This window comes from Plecotus auritus (genome assembly GCF_963455305.1).
Source record: "Plecotus auritus genome assembly, chromosome: 4".
In the NCBI taxonomy this organism is placed as follows: domain Eukaryota; kingdom Metazoa; phylum Chordata; class Mammalia; order Chiroptera; family Vespertilionidae; genus Plecotus; species Plecotus auritus.
The window spans coordinates 19,606,566-19,631,438 of record NC_137775.1 but is presented as its reverse complement, the minus strand read 5'-3'; the positions used below and the strand labels follow the sequence as shown (position 1 = coordinate 19,631,438).

Genomic DNA, 24,873 nt, shown 5'->3' with positions numbered 1-24,873 from the left:
TATTGGATTTTAGATTTAGTCACATCACTTTTGCTTGTTGGTGCCATTAACTAATTAGTCCACTATGTAAGGGTCCAACTCAAAGCATTTGTTTTTCTTCCCTCCCCTCTCCCCTCTCACTTTTCCCCTCTCCCCTCTCACTTTTCCCCTCTCCCTTCTCCCCTCCCTTCCTCCCCCCTCCCTCCTTCCCTTCCTTCCTTCCTTCTTTCTTTCCTTCCCTCCTTCTTTCCTGTCTTCCTGTCTTCCTTTCTTTCTTCCCATCCATCCATCCATCCGTCATCTATCTATCTAGATGTATAGAGATATCCAGATGGGTTTGTTATTGGGACAATTTAGCCTATAGACTCGAGATTCGAGCTATATACCACTTTGTCCATTTACTTTAAGATGCCCTACAGATATTATAATTTTCTTGGTCTTTTTTTGTTGTTTGTGTATTTTTTCACAATGGGAATATTTTGGGTGAAGCCCCATCCTTTATCACCTCAAACACTTGCTTCCCAACAGTTCTCCCAGCTTCCCTCCTGTACCTGGTAGACTATTCTACTCACTGCAGAGTGCTCTTTTAAAAACACATTTGGCTCAGTGTGTTTAAAAACGATTTGGCTCAGTGGAAGGGTCCCAGGTTCGATTCCTGCTAAGGGCAGGTACCTAGGTTGCAGGCTTCTCCCTGGCCCGGGCCCTGGTCAGGGCTCCTGCAGGAGGCAACCAACCAATTGTTGTGTTTCTCTCACATCAATGTTTCTCTCCGTCTTTCCCTCTCTCTTCCACTCTCGCTGAAAATCAATGGAAAAAATATCCTCGGGTGAGGATAAAAAATAAATGAATAAAATAACAACACATTTCTGATATTAAGGATTCTACCCAAATCTTCCCATGGCTTCTCAACACACTTAGAATAAAATCTAAATTTCTTACCGTGGATCCAACTCATTTCTAAATTCACACACACAAAGTTGGCTACTACTCTCTGTCTTCCTCACTTTGCCCTATGCTTCTGGAAGGTTCCAAGCTTTTTCCTGTCTAAAAGTCTTTGTGCTGTTCTTTCCTCTGTCTAGAATGGTACTCCTGCCATCTTCACTTTCAGGTCTCTGCAGAGATTTCCCTGATCACTGACAGTTTCTTCACCCCTTTGTTCTCTAGCTCCTTACCGCCATAGCAGTTTGTCACCATATCATACATTTGCTTATTGTCTTTCTTCCATATTAGGATGTTTTTTATGAAGGCACTAACTTTTTCTGAGCTGTTCATCTCTTATGCATATTAGGTGTCAGATAGTTATGTAATGAACAAATGCATATACTATGTTACAAGTAGATAATGAAACTAATATTTTTATTCCATATTTATCTCATTTCTTCTTTTCCCATTGTCTTGAGATTTTTCTGAGCAATTTTTTCTAGTATTAGCATGGCTGCTTCAGGAAGAAGTAACAGACAAATATAAAAATCAAGACCTAGTTAATCCATGAGTCAACTAAGGCATGCATGTTTAACTCTGTAGTATCGTTGGATATGTAAAATATTTTGATATTTTTAACATAATGTATTGGAACTTTTAATTATTACCTCACTTGATTTAATATTATGTAGTGGTCTTCTTATTGAAATTTCAAGGATTTCCCATAACATCTCTTTTTTTTCTTTTTTAACCAAAGAAAAGTTAGGGTGCTGAGGGCCAGAGAGAGGGGAGGGGAGGGTCTGGGTGGAGGTAGGTTAAGGTGTGAAAAACGGGGGACATCTCTAATAGTGTAAACAAAAATATTTTTTTTAATTAAAAAATACAGAAATGTCTATACAAACACTATAGGCATAGCTAAATTAGTGCTATTTTTCTAATAACTAAAACTAGTAGGAGTACAGAAACCAGTCACTAAATAATTTTGTGTAAAATCTCTCTCTACTGTAACACTAACCTTTCAACAGGGAAAGGTTACAGTACTTTTGAAATGACTTAGTTCTTAAACCAATATGATGAAAGTAAAGAGTTCTCTTTATATATGGCCTTAAAATAATTACTTATTAATATGTCCACATTTGTGATGGAAGAGTTCAAGTTCCGTTGAACTTTGCCTTGATATCTAGTTATGCTACCAGTTAATTACCTGGTTCACTTGCAGCTTGTTTTTCTCTATAATTAAAGTTCATATGATCCACAGATTTTACATGTTAGTGGTTATTTCATGTTTATGGTGAATATAGGTTGTATTACTAATTTTAATTTTCTTAATTGAGCTGCATGATTATAAATTAATGCTCTTGAGAGTCACTAACCTCTGCTAAGGAACAGACTTACTGTGTTAGTTTGAAAGCATTTTTTTTCCAGAAATAGTTGTGCAAGTGGTCTACTTCTCTGTGTAAGATTGGACTGGTGGTGCTAAAATTTAAAAGGTTCTGTCTGTGGATTGCAGGAAGACAAATGGCACATCTCTAGAAGCGAGGAGAAATAGTCCTGTAATTCAGTGTCACGTTGATAGAAATAGCAACCTTAACCAGTCATCTTTTATTTTTGGCTCAGACAACTAACTATAAAATATAACGCAGATGGTGGAGCTATGATAGTAAAGATCCAGAAATGACATTTTGCTGATGAATTTGCTAGCCTTTGCTTCTCCACTTTTAGTGCTATACCACTTCTTTTATGGTGTAAGTTGCTTGCTTATGTAACTAAGGGCAGACCCACAGGATGAAAAATGTATTGAATGGCAGTTTTAGATCTTGGGTTATTTCAGTTAACTTTTGTTTCATTTCCTTCTTCCAATTGCCTTTTTTACTTTTCCTCGCTTTTGCTAAATTCCTACCCTAACATAAATTAGTCTGTGCCATGAATACTGGGCCCTATTTCAATTTATTTCTGAATACATGTTTAAAGGCACGTAGAATATGGTATTATGCTCTATCTGCCTACTTTGGAATTGGGGATGCCTCTAAAAGGCGTTGGGCACATTGTACTGTGGCCAGCTTCCCCATTCTAGCTGTTGAATTGAAATGAAAAAAGGAATCATGTAAGGGTACTTTAATGATGTGGGTGTCAGATTGTGCAAACTTTTCTCTTTTTTAGAAATAGGTAATGGGGAAAGTAGAGTGTGGTGCTGAGGAGCCAAAAAGTGGGGTTTTTTTTGTGGCCTTCGCCATCAGGGCCACCTTATTATCACTGCCTGTTATAACTGGCTGGGGTCTTAAGGCACTGGGTAGGATGAATCAGCCCCTGGAGAAGAACAGGAAAGGGAGGAAGAGTTTAACATTCATGGAGAACCACCTAAATTGTATAAAATCTCTTTTCATCCTCACAGTGACCCCGGAACAGAGATTCAAGTTGTTCTGTGACTCAGAGTGCATTTGTCTGTGCTGTACATGTGTGTATGTGTGCGTGTATGTGTGTGTATCTCCATTATCATTAAAGACTTATCTGAAAACCTTTTGGAAAAAGCAGTATATGCTTTCCCCCATGCTCCCAAAGGGACCGTAAAGCTAGGGAGAACATACAAAGAATACAACTCCTCTCGCATTTATTTTGTGAATATTATTTATTTTTGGTTCAAGTTTTGAGTTTGTTTTAAGAGATGATAAGTTTATCTGGGTCTTACTTAACCACATTATGGAATCATATTAATCGACATCAACATCTATTCAAATTAGAAAAGTTATTGATAATGTTTTGCAAGTGTTTTCATTCATTTCAGGAATGAAAATTAATTTAAATAACTAATGGACTATTTTTATAAACTTAAATATTTTAGCATAGGCTCTAAAATAATTGTTGTTAGTTCCTTTATTTAGGTCTACTGTTGGAGATTACATTAGGGACAGTCAACTCCCTGGGCTAATTTGAAGTATAGGAATGTACTGTGCTTGCATATTCATTATGGTGCCAAGCCTTCTGAAAATCACCTTTTTTGGGCTTTTTATTTTTTTAAATACAGTCTACTTTGATGTGAAATCTCTTAGGTTTTCTTTTCTGCTTTTGATCTGTGATCTTGCATTTTTATTGTTTTACTGGACACTGGTGTGTGCTTTGACTGATATTCTGTTGTTTATCAGACAAACTCTGTATAACTGAAAAGGCTTGTGTTTGGATGGATGTTGTAGTTGTTTTCATGCAAGTGCGGTCTTGGTATAACTAGTATTGTCACCTGTGTTAGATGATGTAGAAGTTCTTACCATCTAGGGCAAATGAGAATGCTAAACCTCAGGGCATTCTTGTAACACTGTCATTTTATTCAAGAATATTTGGCTATACTATACATAGACTTTGCATTCTAAAATCAACTTGTCACTAGTACATTATTAAAATTGTGTGTAGATAAATTGTGTGTGTATGCACGTGTGTGTGTTGTGTGTGCGCGAAAGCAAGCAAGCTGTTCAACAGCAGCTTCTGTTGAGTGCCAGACCTTGTCACCATGCAGAAAGCCTGTCTGTACTCAGGAAACCTAATTACTCTCTGCAGACTGCAAAGTCCTAAGGTTAAGTCTCAACAGGACTGGTCCTAAGAAACTGGCCGTATTTAATTCTAGCATGTCTTAATCAAAAGAACTGCTTTTGAATTCGTATTCACCTGTAAGTCATGGAGGTGCAGGGATAGCCAAAATCTGCAATATGAAAGGGTTTTAGATGAAGAATCGTTTTGAGCTTTATTATAGATCTTAACTGCCTTCCATGTTTGGCATATAATTAAAATCCCCTAATTACTCTTACGAGCAGCTTTAAAGCCAAAGAATGTACCAGTATTTCCCTTGCTTACATATTTTACCTATGTACCTCTTGCAGCTCAGGTATTTATTTCCTTCAGGAACTAAATAAACAAGTAAGCAGCCAGCAAAGGCTGTTAATGCGTTCATTCCAGGGCTTTACTGAAGGCATTTTCACATGTGAGACTCTTAGAAATCAACTATCGCATGAATCAATAGGCAAGCCAGCCTCGCGTGCAGGTCTGCCAGAGAGAAGCCCCCTCTCACACTGTACTGAGATTGCAGAATTCCGGATTGACTGCCTGTGAGAGAGGAGCTGCATTGGGCACCAGCGACTACCTGCTCTTCACGGGGCTTTGGCAACACCTGCCAGTTACGTGCATATTAATCTTCTTAAAAATATATATTTTATTGATTTCAGAGAGGAAGGGAGAGGGAGAGAGAGAGAAACATCAATGATGAGCAATAATCACTGATTGGCGGCTTCCTGCACTCCCTCCACCAGGGATCCAGCCGGCAACCCAAGCATGTGCACTGACCTGGAATCGGACCGTGACCTTCTGGTTCATAGGTCTGTGCTCAACTACTGACCCACACCAGCTGGGCTGTGTATATTAATATTTAAGTATGAACAAAAATAGAATATTTTCACATTCAGAAAGAAACTAGGCTCCAGATTTTGAAGTTTCCACATAGCAATTTGACTTACTCAATACAAGCTTTTCTGGGGGCCATAAGCAAAAATGCATTCCTTATAGCATTAACTATTCAAGGGAAGTAATTATATTTTCATGATTTCTAAATTAGCTTGGGAAAATTATCCGGAGCTTTCTCAAGGGAGAGTTATTTTATGTCAACAACATTTTCTGAGTTAGGTAAAGGTGAACTAAATGAATACTTTATTCCATACTTTCCCTTAAGGCAAAACCATTTACCAGAATGCATGGATATTACAGACTTGTTTTCTTTAACATAATGGAACGCCTTCTAGCTCGAGCTTTCAACAGGAGCCTGATGCTGTGCTGAGTAAGACCAGTCACTGCCCTCAAAGACCTTATATTTCAGTAGAGGAGGATAGACTATGAAAATGTATTTAAACTGTTAGCTACCGTTATAATCATGGTCTGTGTGTGACTCCAGCCTGAGGAGACATCTTACAAAACAGTCTCTAAAAGAGCAGATATTAATTCCCAAGTCACTTAAAGGGATCAGGTTAATGGAAAGGAAACATGCCACCACTTTGGATTTCTTCCCTTTTAATCATGCCACCCTTCCCATTTTGCCTTTCCGTGGAACCCAAGGCATTTTCTTCTATTCACCACGTGTAAACTTTAGTGCTCGTTGCTATCTCCACTTCTAAGGCTCTCCACAGCCTGAAGACTTCAGTGTCTCTGTGGCAAGTCCCCTATTGGTTCCTTTACCTCGCCTTTCCCCGAAATCACCTTCTTTATTTTTCCGCATCTCCGGGAATCACCTCCCTATTTCACCTTATCTCCCTAAGTCACCCACCTTATTTTAACCCGACGCTCTGGTTAAACAGATCTTATAAAATTTTGCAAGTGTTCTCACTTTACATGTAAGCATCTCACTTTCTGACCATAACATAAACTCATCCTCTTATACTTTACTCATTTTCTTGGTGTTCGAACAGCATTTGGTCCTGATCTGTCTTCCACTTCAGATGTTCTTTTTTTTAAAAAAAAAATAACTGTTTCAGAGAGGAAGGGAGAGGGAGAGATAGAAACATCAATGGTGAGAGGGACTCATTGATTGGCTCCCTCCTGCACACCCCACACTGGGGATCGAGCCAGCAACCCGGGCATGTGCCCTGACCAGGAATCAAACTGTGACCTCCTGGTTCATAGGTGGACACTCAGCCACTGCGCCATGCCGACAAGATGTTCTTTTATTGGCTTTTGTGACACCGTGTATCTCCGTTTCCCTTTTATATCTCTACACACAGTTTTTGCCTCAATCTCCTCGGTCCTTTTGCAGGCTTGTCTTCCTTCATCCTATCCGGGTAGAATGCCACAAAGAGAGAAGGTGACCTAGGATGGATCCTTGAGAATCCAATGTTTAGAGTTTACATGAGAGAGAAAGGTCATTTATATTTAATGATGTTGATGTACTTTTGTTCATATATATTTGTAAATATGTGTGTGTGTGTGTGTGTGTGTGTGTGTGTGTAATTTGTTGTTGTTATGGTTCAGCTACCATCTGTTGAATGTCTGCTATGTGCCAGGCACAATGAATAAGCTCTGAGGACTCAAAGTTGAGTTAACTATAGTTTCTGACTTTGAGGCCTCATATATTGTAATGACAATGTAGACATAGGTGCTGTAGTAGCCCTTGACATGGATGGAATTATATTTTAATGTTATCAAAATTTGAACGTGAATATTTTGAAATAGGTTTTGATTTTTGTACATTTGTTCTTTGAAGGCAAATGTGTAATTTATGTAGAACTTTACATTAGCAATGCTCAGTGTTTAAAAATTCAAATCACAAAAACAGAAAGTCAAGGAGGTTTATGGGAATAAAATACCAGTTTTCTCTGTTGTTTTTGCCCCCCAAATTGTGGCCAGGAGGTTTTCATGAGAGAGAGGAAATGGTAAGAAATTTCATTTTAGTACATGTATCCTTTATGGATGTTTTCCCATGATGGCAGTGGTGCCCCTTAACACAGAACATTTACTGTGTGCCCTAAACTGTGTTAAGTGGTTCATGTGTATTATCTCATTTAATCCTCCCTTAAACCCTCAGGTGGATGCTGAGGTTTCAATTTTACATAAAGTCACATGAGCAATTTTCATACTTTTTTTTTCATAAGTTAAAGTTACACGTACAGAATCTGACTTTGGAGGCAACACTAGTTTTAACATTATGACATATTGAAAGAAAACGAAGTGCACATTTTTCCAGCTATTTTAAATATCTTTCATATCTTATACTACATGATACTTCATGTAACATTTAATCATTTCACATATGCCATTCAGTCTTCACAAGAAGTCATGATATAGACAAGGCCAGTAAAACCCAGGTGAGGCTACAAAGACACGGGTAAATGCATTACTTTGGTTCCATATAATAGTGGACAAACAACTAAATCCCAGGCTTCCTGGCTCCGGGTTCAGTTTTCCATTGTATCTGGTACTTCCTCTGCATTCATTCAGTTTACCAAAGGATAAAGTTGTCTTTGTTCTTTCAGGTTTGCCTTCTCCCCCACCCTCTTCTACTTTAACTTAACTTTTACTTCACTTATTTAGCAAATAATCCAAGAATGTTGCTGGAGTAGCAAAAATTTGATTAGAATCATCACCTTCAGTATTTCAGGTAATGGAGTGGAGTGAAACCAGCGTAAAAAGCAGAGCCCACTGACTCTGTTCCCAGGCTGGCCTCCTGGATGGGTTAAAGTTGACATCTGGTATGGCTTTCAGCGCTCTGTCTTCTGGGAAGCCCTGGTAGAATACTTGACACCAAGCATTAGATCTGACCCGAGCATTAGCCCAAGAAAGCTCTGTGTAATTAAGCTGTTCGGATTTGTTTCCCCTGACCGGACAGAAGAGCCTTACAAGGTGAGGGCTCTGTTGAAGTGATAAAGCTGATTAGATCCTTAGCAGTAAAGGAATCTGATCTTAGAAATTTCCTCTAGCTCTCGTTAATGAGGCAAAGACAACACTTAGCAGGGAAAATGAGGTCACTAAAAAAGAGAAACATTTTTTTTTCTTTAATAAAGAATCGCTTCTTTTAAATCAAGGCCTAAATTTATTGTCCGGAGTAAAGCTCCATTTAAAAGAACAAATAAACCTTTTTCTCAAGGGTGTAGTAATCATGTTTAAATATATCATTTATATGGAGCGAAGGAAGTTTAAACAGTTCTTGAAAGTAAAACTAAGATAAGCCTAGAATTTAAAGTAATTTAATTAATGCTGACTAAAACAAAACTGAAATAACTACCAATGATTAATTATACAGATGTGTGGTCTATTTATAAGACTGTTTTGTTTTGTTTTCAAAAATGGGTTTCTCACATTTTCTTTCAGTGCCTTCCCTTTCCTTGAACTATTTATTCAAGCAAATAAAATATTTTCCTGGGGTACACCTATCCAAATCTTATATATTAACAAGGTTGATAATATTACCATTTGGTTTATGTAGCACTTTTACATAGGGCACTTTTAATCCTCAAAGTATTGTAATGAAAGATGCAATTTATCTGTATTATGGAATTGGGACTTGGCTCTAAAAGGTTATGTGATTTGCTCAAGAATTTTTAAACGGGAAACTTGGGAATCAAATATAAGTTTTCTCATCCCAAAGAAAGTGGCTTAGCAACCACAATTTTTTCAAGTTATACATTGTTTAAAGTTGATTCCCTCCTCTATTTCTTGCTAAGCTTTGTACCGATATTTAAAAAGTATCAAGATAATTGTTTCCCAGCAAATACATTTATGTGAAGCATAAATCATATGTATATACAGACATATATATCTGTTCATGGGTTAGCTATCCTTTCATCATAAAGCATTTCTCTTCCCCCAAAGACTTTGTTCTCCTACTTCTCAGCTTCAGCTTATTCCAGTGAAATTAATAGGCAGAAAGAGCCAACTTGAAGTGGAAAAGAAATGACGTAGGAGAAAGTTTATGCTGGGAGTGGATGGATGGGAGATTAATCATCCACCCGGCCTGCTGTGTGCATCCTATTGTCATTGGCTTTTGGGTGGGTACAGAAGTATGGTACCAGGATAGGAAGGCTGTAATGCTGATGATACTGCTATTTAGTCACTTAGTACCTAATTAGTATGCTATTTAAAATGACATTATTTTTTTAATTTAAATTTTAGACTTTAATAGGAAATTTAAAGCTTATTTAAAGGAAATGTTCTCACCGTTTGTTTCTTTATCTTGAGAGGTAGTGTAGTGAAGTTGATGGAAGAATACAGCATAGAGGTAGGTTAGCTAAGGTCCGTTCCTGACTCCACCACTTGTTAGCTGTTAGACTTTGGTCTAGTTACTTAACTTTTCTGTAAATTGAGGATAAAAATAATACCTACTTCAAATGATTGTAGTGAGGATTAAAGGAGCGTGGTGTGGTGGCGGGTAAACAATACCAGCTGCTCGCATGAATGCGCATGCTAGTTTAGGACAGTCTCTTGTTTATAGTAAGTGCAATAGATGTTAATTAGTTTCAGCCATCAGTAAAGCTTCTGACTCTCCACTATAGTAAAACTGTCTGTCAAAAAGTTACCCGAAAACTCTTAATGGCTACCTCCAGTTGATACTTTTTAATTATAGTTTTTCTTGACCTCTTTCCTGTAATATATATATATATGATTTTTTTTTACACCATGGCCTACATCTTTTTTAAAAAGCCAGACTCCCGCCGAAACCGGTTTGGCTCAGTGGATAGAGCGTCGGCCTGCAGACTGAAGGGTCCCGGGTTCGATTCCGGTCAAGGGCATGTACCTTGGCTGCGGGCACATCCCCAGTGGGGGGTGTGCAGGAGGCAGCTGATCGATGTTTCTCTCTCATCGATGTTTCTAGCTCTCTATCCCTCTCCCTTCCTCTCTGTAAAATATCAATAAAATATATTTAAAAAAAAAAAAGCCAGACTCCCCAAATTTCGAGTTTGTTGTTCTATTTTCACACGACGACAGTAAGCTTCACTGTTTTCACTTTCCTCCATCAGCGGCCTTAAATCTGTGCTGAGCTAGAATCACAGTCTAATCCCAGGATTGGCCAATATTCCCAAGGAAAAGGAGACACGGCTGGAGATGGATCATAGGATCACAGTGCAGAGACTGCCCTCCTAACTCTGTGTTCATATAGATGCCATTGTTTCTGTGCATATCTGATGTTCTGAATGTTGGTTATTGTCATTTATCTGGACTTTTCTAATCCTTTTGGTGGTGTGGTGGCCTGCCTGAAGCTTCCTGATATTTCTTTCTCTTCCGCCCCTGACCATTGTGTCTGAATCACACTTTGTTGGCTTTACTGCTGCTGACTGTCTTCTTGCCTCCTTTTTAGCATTTTCCTCCTCTTCTCTTCCACATATATCTGCCTAGCTCTCTCCTAATCATTTACCCTATATGTATACTAAGCAAATCAAATATGAAATGTCCAAATTGTATGTGGTTATCTTCTCTCTAAAATTTGTACCTTTTGCTTTTTCACTAGTCCTGGCTAGGGATCTCCAATAGTATCATTCATCTAATGGACCAAACCAAGAATCATAATTTTCCCATCTCTTACTGCAACTAATGAGTCAGTAAGTTCTAGTTGTCTGTTTCCTTGGTATACTTTATTCTTTTTTCTTCTCATTTTTCTGTTTCCACTGCTACTACCATATTACCAGACTGTCTGTATTTAGTCTTATCTTCTGTTAGGTCATCTTCACCTGATAGCCAAATATATTTCTAATAGACTGATTGATTATATAATTCTTAAAACAAACATAAACTCCCCTTACATTTCTTAAAATGTTTTTCAAAATTATCTGTGAATCTTCACACATAAAGGAACCCATAGTCAAATAAAATGTTGAAATATGGCATGCTAACTCTATTTTCTCTTGAAAACTCACAGTACACATTATTAAAAGAAAGGCTATATGAAGTTCTGCTATTGACTCTAACAACAATGCTCTATAACATGAGCTAATATTTGAACATGGACACTTTTTTGTCTGTGTAATATTTATTAATATAGACCTATTGACAGAATATACTCCTGACATCACTCTGATAGCGTTCAAGGTCTACCATGCCTTCCTTACTAATCTCATCTCCTCTTCTTTGAGCCTTTGTAGACATACAGATTACATTTATTTAGTCCCCAAACACACAGCTCTATTTTATTCCATTTTAAATTATCCCTTTTGCCTGGAATACCACTAATCTATCTGATGAACTCTATCTTTGAAAATTCAACTCTTTAAAAAGTTTTGATCATTTGATATTTTCACTGGTTAGCTTACTGCTTGGCATATTGTAAGTGCTTAGTTTATATTAAATAAATAACAAAAAATAAAAAATAAATAAGAGAAATTTAGGGATTTGGGATTTGCTGGATCTTCCTGTTCATTTTGTATATGTATTGCCCATTCAGGAAATCTAACAACACTTTATAGTAGTTTCTTAAAAATTTTAGTGAGAGCTGCTTGACCTCAGTAATTTGATGGCTCTTCAAAAAACTATTTTATTTGTGGAAGGTTTAGGAAATGACTTTACATAACAAGATACATTTTAAATTCTTATAGGACGAAAATCAAATTTTTAAGCATTTTATGGCTATTCTTTTTCTACTCTGAAAATTCCTTATAAATGATTGTTTTAAATGTTTTCTATTTTTTTTTCTGACAGGTAATATTTGAAGCTGAAGTCTCAGGAGGGAGAAGTGGTTATATTGCCATTGATGACATCCAAGTATTGAGCTATCCTTGTGGTAGGTTGTGGTTAAGAATTGCGTTTTTCTATGCTCTTTCACCAATTGTTTTACATTGGCAGTGACTGTTGATCGCTCATCACTCGATCATTGCTGGCTCCTTTGTTGCTGTTACTCCTAGCCTCTGTTCAGGTTTAAGGGAACACTGAAATATATCTAGAGGTGTTGAATCAAATATTTTTCAGACCTGTAACTAATTATACACTTATTATTCTTTTAATTAATTACTGAGAACCAAATACAAATGTAAATAAAACTCTAAGTAAGACTTGTTCTCTCTTTTGGTATTAACTTTTCTTGGAAAGCAAAGAAGAAGAGGAAATCAGAGTTTATCTGAAAGGAAAACAGAAAAGAAGCCTCACTAACTGCTGTGATCAGTCAGGTCAAAATTTGAAGTGAAGTGAATAAACTAGTTCACCTTATTCCAAAATCAGAACTAAGATTTTTATGTTCTCATAAATAGCTGGTTAATCCATATTAAACAACAAAACAATAGAAATCAAATGAAAAATAAACTTGTTTTGTTATATCACATACTCATTTGGTTGGTCTTCAAATGGTATAACTAATTTTGTATTTACATTGCATTCCCCGAAAGACAATTATTGCATGCATTCAGTAGAACCAGGTGTAATGCAGCTGCAGAAAGTCAAACTTTTACCTATATTTCCCAACCGCAGCAATTGCTAGGGCCCATACATTGTAGATGGTCTGTAGAGTAATCCTCCTGGTAGAAATTCTCTAGCACATCAGAAGCAGCTTGCAGAGTTCCAGAGGTCAGGGCTTGTGCCCGTGGTGAGCGGCTATAAAACCCTAGTTTGCATCAGAATCCCCTATGGGGTATGGCAAATCCCAGATTGCTTGACCCCTCTCATGTTCTAATTTGCAGGCCTGGTGTGGCCTCTGAATTTGCATTTTTGATGAGTTCCCAGGTGCTGCTGTGCTGCTGGTATAGAGTTCACAGTTTGAGAATCACTATTCTAGTTCAAGCATCCCTCTTTCTGAAGTGCCTACCAAGAAGAGGCTCTGGAAAAAGATTGGCAGACAAGGCTCAAATGATTTATGCATGTTCTCAGAAAAAGAATACAATTATCACACTCAAAGTTGGTTTACTAAATTCTTCCAGTTCATTAGTATATCAGAATGATGTTTCTATCTACTGTTCATTTACACTTGTTGAAAGAGAGGTATTAAAGAAAATATTCACCAGTAAAGTAATAATATGAATTTACATACAACAGCAGCTTCATTGTGATAGGGTCCTCCGTGAGCTTTCTTTTAGTCACTAAGGTTTATCTTTTCTTGCTTATATTTCCTTTCAGTTGGAAACATGAATAAGCTTCAGTTTTAAATGGCAATTATAGAAAACACTTATTTGATTGTCATTTATTTCATGTATAGTGTATTTTGACTGCCCTCATCACTTTCTGTTGCTCTAATATTTCTTTTGGGTAACTTTCTTAGGAATATAAAGGAATAGGAAGTGGATTTAACAGTAGCTAAGCTGATACTCGGTTTGAGAGAAATACAAATATTCCCTTGTTCTTTGAAGTACTTACTAGAGGGTTATATCTATTGAAATAATTAAAAAAAGATCCAACTGCTTAAAGTGTAGCTTAATAGTTCAACAGTCATGCATGTCAGTATTTTAGATATTACATGCTTTCATTATATTTTTCCATTATGCTCTGTTTTGTGCCATTTGATCTCTCTACTTGCTTTGACTTGTAACTGTTTTATTAATACCCACATGAACAATCTATGGCAGTCCTCTGCACTAATTGTTGAGTGTTCATTCTATAGAGCAATGCTCTAGCAATAATGGAGCAATAGGTGATAGAGCTATTGAGGAAAAGAACTGGGAGAGTGAGAGAGGAAGTAGTACCTTCCAGTGCAAAGAAAACTCAATTTTCTTCCATATCTTATGAACCTTGGGCAAAGGTAACAGTATCAACAACATTCTCCTGGAAAAAAAGTAACCATGGATTGTTTTCTTTGTGTTAAAACAATAATTTTTTCCCCTGCCTTCACAGATAAATCTCCTCATTTTCTCCGTCTGGGGGACGTAGAGGTCAATGCAGGACAGAACGCTACATTTCAGTGTATTGCTACAGGACGAGATGCTGTGCATAACAAGCTATGGCTGCAGGTAAGCCCAAGTTGGCAGCTGAGCTAAAAAGTACACTTGATTAAAAAAAAATCACAAATGTACTGTTTGTGGTGTCATTATTTTCTGTGCGTGCATGAGAGAGAGAGAGAGAAAGAGAAAGAGAGAAAGTGTGTTTTGTTTTAACTGGCTGCAGATTCATTTCAGATATTTCTGTTTTTGGAATATGAATAAAAATATAACATGATATAGTTTAAAACATACTTGAATTAGTGTCTAAGAAAACCTAATGATTTCCTAATGTTACATACAAATTGTAAAAATAATTTTTCTAGATCCATTGTATAGGACCATGATGAAAATTTCCTCACTTAATATTTTGAAAACTCAAGTAACAAGAACTTAAGTAGGAACTGTCATATTCAAATGCATTTTAAAAAAGTATTTTAAGACACTTGGGATTATTCCTCGAAATGTGAACTGGAAGAGAGCCAATTAATTTTTTTCCATGATTCTTGTGCATAAAGGTTAATCACAGATCTGATGTCAGGACTGTTGCCTTGCATATATTAAATCATCAATAAGTATGTATTTAATGAATTGCAATTTAGCATACATGTTGGGGAAACATAAATGGGCATATAAAGAGCTGTAAAATAATCAGCAGGAAAACAATAGACTAAGAAAAGTGCCATGTTTTCGGGGAATTATTTGTCCATCCCGCGGCAGTGGGAGTAGTGAGGGGGTGGGGAAGGAGCTAAGAGTAGTTCCAAAGGCTGCTGAACAAAAAGTTTGAAGTTACAATATAAGTAATAATATTCTCTATGCACATTTATTATTATTTTGCTTCTATTTGCATCAGAATGAGAGAAGAGATTTAATCAGTCTGTATTTTAAACTTTTGAGGATACCAATAGAGACCAAAAAAGAAATTATTGTAAGATTAGCTTATTTTGTTGAACATTGACATCAGGATTTATTTTACTATATCTTTTGAGAGGTGAAATTAGTGTTGAGGATAATCATTAGTTTGCAGGTGTTTGGGTAATGATTACAATAAAAGATTTTTAAAATCATTCTTAGTCTAATGCCTGATATTATACTAGATGTTTTAAATGTGTTATTTCATTTAATTCCCACAATACAATTGGATAGCAGATGTACATCATATAAATCTAATTATTACTTCTTTGAAATTTATTTGATTTGCAGGTATCAGGATACCATACTGAATATGTGAAAAGGAAATGAAGCCCCTTCTTTTTTTCTGATTGTGCTTATTTCCCCTCCAGATATTAAAATATAAGAGAATTATTCCTGGAGAGCAAATTGTATAATATGCAGCTTGGTTTTATTAGCTAAACATCAAGTCAGCGTCCCTCTTAGTTTCTCCCTCTCAGCCTAAATAAGAGTATTAAAAATACGGTTAGACATATTTTGTAATGATTTTGCTAATTATTTTCATTTAGGTAGGAGTATTAGTTGGCATTTAACTTTAGTTGTGATCCAGATAGTCTTGCCTTGGAGAAATAGAAGCTCGCAGTCTGCCCTGGTTTTATGCCCCAGGATTTAATGTGACATTGAAATAAAAAGGGTTTTGTATACTCAGACACCAGCTGCGTTCTTGCACCAGTCATCCTGGCCCTGCCCATCTGAGTGGGCTGCAGTCGAAATACTGCTTATTTTTTGTTTGTTTCCTATTTTATGTATCAACTCATTGCATTATAGTTTCTTAAATTTCTTCCTGCTATTTTTCAAACTAAGATGAATATAAAAGTTTTTTGTTCAACTTCAATTCTGCTTTTCTTCTCTTCCTTTTCTTTACATGTGCTTAGGTGTTTTTGTGTATTTCTCTTCTATTTTGACATTGAGACTGCCCCGATTCCTTAGCAATCTCGATATTTACCTTATTCATTAAAAAGCTTTTCTACATTTCTCAATGCTACTACTTATGTTACCTTAACTTACTCTCTTAAATATTATTTTCCATGTTTAAGAAGGATTAAAAACTACCTAGTACTTAGTTTAGGGATGTTTTCAAGCGAATGAGACTGATTATCGTACCTATATAACATGAGTCAATCAGAAAGTGGCCAGTGACTTACTAATGTATTCATCTTTTGTTAAAATAGTAGAAACATCATAAAGCAGACAGAATCTTGGTTCCATGATGAATCTACAAGCCAACCCATACAAATAGATGTCAAGTCATTTTTGCTTGGTGTACAATAATTTCCTAGAAATCAGGAAGTCCAGTTCTTAATTCTAACCTTAATTCCAACTGTTTAATTCTGATAATCTACTTCATTGTGTGGGCTTATAGGATTTATTGAACTATTCTGAGTCTCTTCCTTATTTATAAAAGGAGTTGTTGGATAGAGACTAAAATTCGTTCCAGCTAAAGATGCTAAACTCAGTCTTTATAGTATTTTTAAAAAATAGATCTTTATTGATTTCAGAGTGGAAGGGAGAGGGAGAGAGAGAGAGAGAAACATCAATGATGAGAGAGAATCATTGATTGGCACCTCCTGCATGCCCCTCACCAGGGATCGAGTTTGCAACCCGGGCATGTGCCTTTAACCAGAATCAAACCCAGACCCCTTCAGTCCACAGGCCGATGCTCTATCCACTGACCCAAACCAGCTAGGGTGGTCTTATAGGATTTTTGATGGCCTAAAATAGTGCTTTGATTACCTTTTATTGTTTGTTGGAAGACTGTCTGATTTTTATGTTATTAGATTTTAATGCAGAAAATGTCTCTTAAATTAAGTATCTTTGTGAGAACAACTACTTAAAATATCTGCTGACAATACTGGGAATGAATGTACTGGAAGCAACTCAATGCAAGGTCACTGCATCCTATCAAAGAAATAATGGAGTAAGGGAGTAGCTATTATATCTGCTATGGTCAGGTGTAATAAAAATTGTGATCAACTTTTTTTTTTATATCCTCCAAATGACATATTATATAGCATTGCACTTCAATTGGTAAAATGTTGTCTAAATATGGGATAAAATAATAAAAACAAAAAAGCAGCTAATTTTTATTTTACATGAAAAATAACACAATACAACGTCTGTGAAATATTCTGATCATAATGCCTGCTACTGTTTTATATTTAGAAAAATTTACATATGAAAATACATAGAGAGGATAAATTCCCCCAATTGTTAATTAGCTTAACTTTACAATTCATATTTTAACCATTTTTATTATTTTAAATGGCATACAAATTAGGTAAATTAAAAAATGGAGATACAAAAAAGCAAAGAATGAGTTATCTGTGCTAATGTAGGATAATTCATAAAGCCTATCATAGTGGTGCTAGATGTGTCTTTAGAGTTTGCTTTCCTGTGAGATGTTGGATTATGTAATTATAGAGTTTTAGAAGTAGGTAATTTATTCTGTACATTTAGTAAACAATGACAAAACATAATCTGAATGAACCTCCTTATATACATTCAGCATATATACAGAAAACAACATGAATGAATGTTTTTAGAAGTGTGATGAGGGTCAACAAGCTAGAAATATGGTGAAATCATGATGCTTCCTGGAACATAGTTTTAAAAATTGTGTTCACTCAAGTTAGATAGGGACGTAAATACAGTCTTTAGTCTCTCTTAGAGAATTTCCAAATCCCTCTTTTGTAATAAAGCTCAGTGAAATAGTGCATATCTAGATATTAACATAACAATGTTTTTCAAGTTACGATTTGTAATTTTTTTCTACATGAATAGATTTTCCCCCCAAATTCTTACAACAAGTTTAAGAAATAAGCCACTTTGTGTTGCTAAGGAACCTCCAATAGTAGATAATTTGTGGATCATAACTTAAGGCTGAGGGTAAAAGACAGGTTTAGGAAATAAGATCATGAATGAAATTTCAATGTACAGTTTATACTGGCTATATTCCTGAGTAAAATAATAAAATCATCCTATTACATTACTGAGAAGTGTCAGTTAATTTTCTCACAGAAAAATTAGCTTAGACATTTTTATAGGTTAAAACTTTTAGTTATGTCCTTTTTATTTCAACTCTTACTAATATGAATAGTAGATAATATGATGGCAAGAAAAGGTGAATATATAAACTAACAACCAACATGGCACCAGCAGTTCCTCTTCTAAGTATCTACCGAAGGGAGATAAAGCCATTATTCACAAAAAGACTAAAGCAAGAATGTTTGTAACAGTTTTCTTATAAAAATTGTAAAGATCTCAGATGTCCTTTAACTGGAGAATGGATAAGCAAGCTGTGGTTCATTCAAGTAATGGAATGTTATTACTCTCTAATAACAAAGAATGAACTACTGATATATCCACCAATATGGATGAATCTCAGCAACATCACGTTTTCAGGACAGACACACACAGAAAAAAACATTTTGTATGATTTCCCTTATATTAAGCCCTAGAAGAGATACAACTAATCTAGGATGATAGAAATCTGAATAGTGTTTGCTTCTTGGGGGTGAGGATTGACTGGAAGTGGACAAGGAAAAATGTCAGGAATAATGCAAACATATCTTTATTGATGTGTTGGATCTCTGGGTATATAAAAGTTTGTCAGAAGTTAAGATCTCTCCAATTTACTGTATACATATATATTTTACCTTAATAAATCATGAATGAGGGAAAAGTGAGTATATGAAACATTTTATCAGATATCCAGATTACTGGCAGTACTAATCAAACCAGAGATGAAAGTAGCCTGCAAACATTACTTACATTTTTGTCCGTCTTGTCTGAGTATCCTGTTTTCAGAACATGTTGTAACTTTGGAGGATATGAAAGAGTTGAAGCAGGGTTTGAACTGTAAATTATAAATTAGTATTCTTTCACGAAGGTCCAGTACAAGTGGACAACTACATGGCAAGTCAAATAGAACCCATGGCTGGAACATCTGTCAGACCATATGCTTTGGCTTCAGGTTCAGTGTAGAAACTAAAATGCTAATGACTCCATCCATCATTACAGAGCTCCATGCGCATGTATCGTTGGATTGGAGAGAGAAATTTGACCGTGGAACAATTGAAAGTAGGGGGTTGTGCGGGCAGATTTGGTGGCACCATTTGTTTCGGTGAATTTAAATGAGTCTGTTTAACGTGTGACTGGTAATCCTATGCAGAGTGCCGTCCAAGCTGTGGCCATTGGGCCAGTCTGTCTGTAATCGCCACAGGAGCTGGCACTGTGCCACCCTGGTGGGCCTGCCAAAGCAGGAAAGTCTGCCAGTGCTTTGCCCTTGGTGAGCTTTGTCTCGGCTAATGTAGTGTGATATGGCTGGTTTCTCAGTCGAAGGAAATGTCATTCCTTACGAAGCAATCGGTAATTTAAGCGATGATTGAGAGTAATGGTTGGAGAGTAAAATTAGTAAAATGAGATGCAAAAGGCACTTCAAAATAACCAGAGAGAGGCTGATCTCTTGTAGTTCAAACCGGGGTTAGCTGGGGGTCAATGAAAATGGTCGGTCTGAATCTTCCGGCTACACCTTGTTTTATCTATCCAGGCAAGTCATAGCCTTGTTCCGATAATACATATGAATACATTTCCAATGTTATGTAACATTGGAAATCAGAAGCATGTTTTTTTAAGTGAGTACAAAAATGTTAATAAGTGAAATAAATCACTATATTATTTCAATTTTTATCTAGTTAATTTCTCACAAAGGTCTTTCTGATGCTCCCATGACTATTTATACTGTCATATGAAGTGCAGGATGTTTGTAGCATATTTAATTTCCACAAGAGATTTTGCTATCTCTGATACTATTTCTTCTTGAAAACAAAATCTGATAACTTTGCATTTATTATAGTGAAGGGAAATTCTTGGAAGAAATTAATCTAAGCCTAGACATATGTAATTTATAGTGGATAATTCATTGACAATTAATTTGAGGAAAACATTTCAAAACCACATTAAACATGCAATATGTGATTAGCTCACATTGGGCATGATGATAAAAATAAAGGAATAAGATATAGCAAAAATTGTCTGGTCTAGGCTTGGTGAAAATTCTTACATTTTCCAGGTCATTGTCCTCATGGCTGAAATATTACAATAACAAAAGGTAGCATATAATCCCTGGGACAGTGACTAAAGTTGAAAAAATGATATCAGAATGGCTAAAGGGTCATGGTATAAATAAATCTTGAGATTTGTGGGAGATTAGAGTCATTTCTTAAAATCTTAGAATATTGGAAATATACAAGAGGGATTTAATTTGTTCTCTATAGAAACTAAAGTACAATAATGACTAACATCTTAAAGCTATAGTGAGAGAAATAAGCTGATTATAAGGTGGAACTTTCTAATTGTAGGTCTGTTGAAACCTAGAATGAGCTACGCCAGGAGGAAGTAAAATGACAATTAGTATCTAAGCATAGTCTAGATAAGCCCTTGCTAAGGACATGGCATAAGGCTGAATGCTTTTTAAAGATCCTTTCAGCCTTGAGAGATGCTTCTATAACCAAGTAAGAAAAGACCATATAGTATTTAAGCACTATACTAGGTACTATTTCGGAATTGACAGAGAGCAACAGAGACTGGGATGTATGGAAGACTTGATTGAGTTTTTGAAGGACATGTAGGGCTTGAATAAGCAAAGATTAAGTGGGCATAGTCATCTCTGCAGATTAATGTATGTGTATGTGGGTAGAATGGGAACTTCAGGAGGAAGATATTATTGGAGTGGAAGGTTGAAATGGGAAGTAGAAGTAAAGACAGTTTATGGGTTGGGACCAGGCCATGATATGGACACAGGCTATAAAGAAGCTACTATTAGCAGTTCAGACATCAAGCAGTGTGGGCCTTCGGTTGGAAAGTGTGAGTGGAGTCGGCAAATGTGAGCAGAGAAGGAGAGGGACAAATGAAAGAAGACAATAGTTTTAGGTCTGGTTGGTGGTACTAGTTGACAGAATTTGGGTAGATGTGAAAGAGAAATAATACATTTTTCTTTTTAAATTTCCTTAAAATTTTATTTTTTTACAGCTAGCATATGAGTTTGGTTTCTTATTTTCTGTCTTAGAACGAATTTGTCTGTGAGACTCATTTGTTTACTTTTTTATTTCCTACTTTTATAACTGCACATAAGTTATCCTAAGTGGGAGTGAAAAATGAGGAGACATTCCCATTTCTTTTGGTTCTCTTTAACCTTAATAAAAGTTTAACAAGACAGTTTGAAGCTTGCGGCCAGATTAAGCCCCTGTGTGGTCCTGGTATCACTCAGGAGAATCATCTGTGGGAAGGCTCTTGGTGTTTCAGCCTTGGCCCCTCTGTACCTGTGGTCACGGAACAGGAGTAACATCAGATAGGAGTGCTAGGCATGTCTATTGTGCTTCCTGACTTATAAACTGTTCTAGACTTCAACTGGTAGATGAACACAGCCTGCTATTTAACTCTAATTTTCTCTGTTTATCCTTCTTTAAGCAGTAGTGATTTTTTTCCTGTGAACATGCCCATTTACAATTAATTTTGCTTCACTTAAGAGACCACGTCTATTTGGTAGCGAATTACTATCACTCTTGTCACCCAGGACATTGATTTAAGTTCATGGCATTATATTCTTCCTTTATGGCTTCCTATAAATAATATGGCCGTTGGTCTTGAAGTAAAGTGCCTGACCAAGTATCATGGATTTTGGTGTATTCCTTTAATTTTCAGCATTTGGAGTGTGTATGCATGTAACAATGAGCATCAGAAAGTTGAAACATTTAATTTATGGGATTGCTGAGTGTTCTTGGGGTCATTTTGGTTGGCTTTATGTGGCTTTTTATTGTACAGAGTTCAATGCTTTAAACACATAGTGCATTCTTTTCCTTCTTCAATAATTTATAAACTCCGAGTTTGTTGCATACAGATTACATAATTGATTATAAATGAATAATGTGGGAATATCCTTTATCTTTCTTATCTATCCCTGGAGCATACTGTAAAAGCCAGGCAGTCATAGGAGCTCAAGGACTTCTTCTTACTAATGTCTGTAAGTTACCTTTTACTGCTTTTTCTGTGCAAAAGAATGCACTCTCCTACAGTCCTAGAGCTGCCCTTTCGGTATGCTTTCAAGGTGTGTGCCACGTCAGGCACTTCACAACTTCCCACTATGGTCAGTACTACCACAGGGGGGCTCTGGCAGCAGGCTAGGCTGGACTTCTTTATGAACAGGGGTTTCATGTAAATAACTCATCTTTATAAAGTCGTTTTGTTATACAATAAAGCATAGATTTAGAAAACTACACAAAATAAAACCCATGATTCAATGACCTTTTATGAGATGCACACCAGGCAGGTCAGGAAAGGGACTCAGCCAGTCTCTGAGAGGCTTCTAAGTGCTGCATCCCAGTCACAACAGACTCATCTCCCTACCCCTATAGAGAACAGTTAGCGTGAATTTTAGCCCTTGTTTGTTTTTTCATTGTTCTTTCTCACTTACATATACATCCACAGACACTGTAGATTATTAGTCTGGTCTGCTTTTAAAAATATGTTAAAGTCTCTTTTAATCTGTGAGTTTGTCCTCCATCCATTCCTCTTCCTCACGCTGTATCCGTCGGGGCCCTTTGAGTTGTAGGTTTGCAGAGTCTGCATTGTATTGATTGTCTTCAGTTCACGTTCTTCTCAGTTTTCTGCGAAATTGGCAACAAGTTCCCCAGTCAAGTCTATCCTTTCGCAATGCTGGAGCTGTCGCTTGGTGTGATTGCAAGGGGCACAGAGGGCAGGCTGGAGTATCCAGGCACAGCCTAGAGTTGCTACTCACAGATTAAATTTCTCCTACTGCAGGGAAGCCACCGCTCTACTCTTCAGCCTTACAACTGATGGAATCAAGTCTACCCAGAATACTCATACTCTCCTTTAAGGATAATTACCTTTGCTTAATGTCAATTGGTTATGGACTTTAATCCCATCTTCAAAATACCTTCACAAAGACACTTAGGTTAGTGTTTGATTGACTAATGGGACTATAGCCTAGCCAAGTTCATACATCAAAAGGCCATCACAGTTATCAAATGCATTAATGATTTAGATATTTTAATTATTATCTTTATAACATCATTATTACTAGGATTTGCTGTTAGAGCTTTTGCACAAATCACCTACTACTCTCAACATCTCTGTTAAATAACCAGGTACAAATTGCTGTTCCCATTTTTAGAAGAAAAGATGGAAATATGAGAATATAGTAGTCCCCCTTTATTCACAGGTTTGCTTTCTATAATTTCAGTTACCCAAGGTTCATCTAAGGTTTGGAAATATTAAATGGAAAAATTTTTAAATAAGCAATTGATAAGTTTTAAATTGTATGCCACTCTTAAGTAGCATTATGAAATCTTGGACCAGCCTTCTCCATCCTGCCCAGGATGTGAATGATCCCTTTGTTCAGCATATCCACGCTGTATATGCTACCCACCCATTAGTCTCTTAATAACAGTCTCAGTTACCAGATTGACTTTAGTGGTATTGCAATGCTTGTGTTCAGTTAACCCTTATTTTACTTAATAATGGCCCCAAAGTGCAAGAATAGTGATGCTTCAGATATGTTAAAGGGGATATATAAGGTACTTGCCTTAAGTGGAAAGGTAAAAGTTCTGGACCTTACAAGGAAAGAAAAAATATCACATGCTGAGGTTGCTAAGATGCATGCATGCTAAGACTCAATCTTCTGTCCGTGAAATTGTGAAGAAGGACAAAGAAATTCATGCTGCTTTTGCAGTCTCAACTTAAACTGCAAATGTTGTGGCCACAAGGTGTGACAAGGGCTCTGTTAAGATGGAAAAGGCACTAATCTTCATTAATCTACTTTGGTGAACTTATTATTATCAGTTTAGTCTAATGATTCCTAGAGGAATACTATTTTCTTATTCAGTACTTAATCTTTTGAAATAAATATAATTTCTAGCAGGTGTAAATGAGTGTTTTTTTCCTAAATAATATAATCTTTCTAAGCCTTTAAGTTTGCCATGACAACCTTATATGTATCTAAAATGCTTCAATTTAATTGTTCAATAATGATGATGATGATGATAGCTGTGTTATCTCTGTGACAGAGAAAAAAATGCATGTGGCAGACAAGCTCTGGTAAGGAACCTCACGTCCTTGGGTTTAATATGGCTGGATTGTTGTATGATTCACTTCAACCTCATGTAATTATAGTGTACAAATTTACTTTGGGATTCATTTTGGAAAAAAAATGACAAGTACTGACAAATCAGATGCCATCCTCATAAAGCTATAAAACAGGATCCTAAATACCCATCATACAGAACAGTCTCTTTCCAATCTCTCCCACTCTAAGAGGACGTAGGAGTTACATATCATTATGTGCTTAGGAAAGCAGTGAAAAATAACCAACATGATAAATGTGATTTAATTTTTTCCCTTCAAGTCAGTAGAGTGAAATAATCTCTGAAAGTGTTCTAAGTGCCACATTATTTAAGTTACAATTAAATTGCACTTATTTCTCAAGCTAAGAAAAGAGAAGATGAAATAAACTGTACCAAATTCTAACTGTACCATATTAACTTTGAGGAGTTTAAGCTGAAAGTAATAGAAAGTTAAATGCATTATGTCACTTAACAGGAAGTCCAGAAAGAAGGACTTGCTGACAACATTTCAGACACTTTATCAAGACCCTGCT

The 24,873-nt window shown here is 36.3% G+C and overlaps 1 protein-coding gene across 16 annotated transcripts in view; it reads left to right on the top strand.

Moving 5' to 3' along the window:
- PTPRK (protein tyrosine phosphatase receptor type K) overlaps positions 1-24,873 on the top strand; it is a 495,891-nt gene that overhangs the window by 252,389 nt on the left and 218,629 nt on the right. For all 16 annotated transcript variants that reach the window (XM_080664715.1, XM_080664718.1, XM_080664714.1 and 13 more), the window contains 2 exons: positions 12,052-12,133; positions 14,167-14,282. In XM_080664715.1, coding sequence (XP_080520841.1) covers positions 12,052-12,133; positions 14,167-14,282 — 198 coding nt within the window. The remainder of the gene's footprint in view (positions 1-12,051; positions 12,134-14,166; positions 14,283-24,873) is intronic.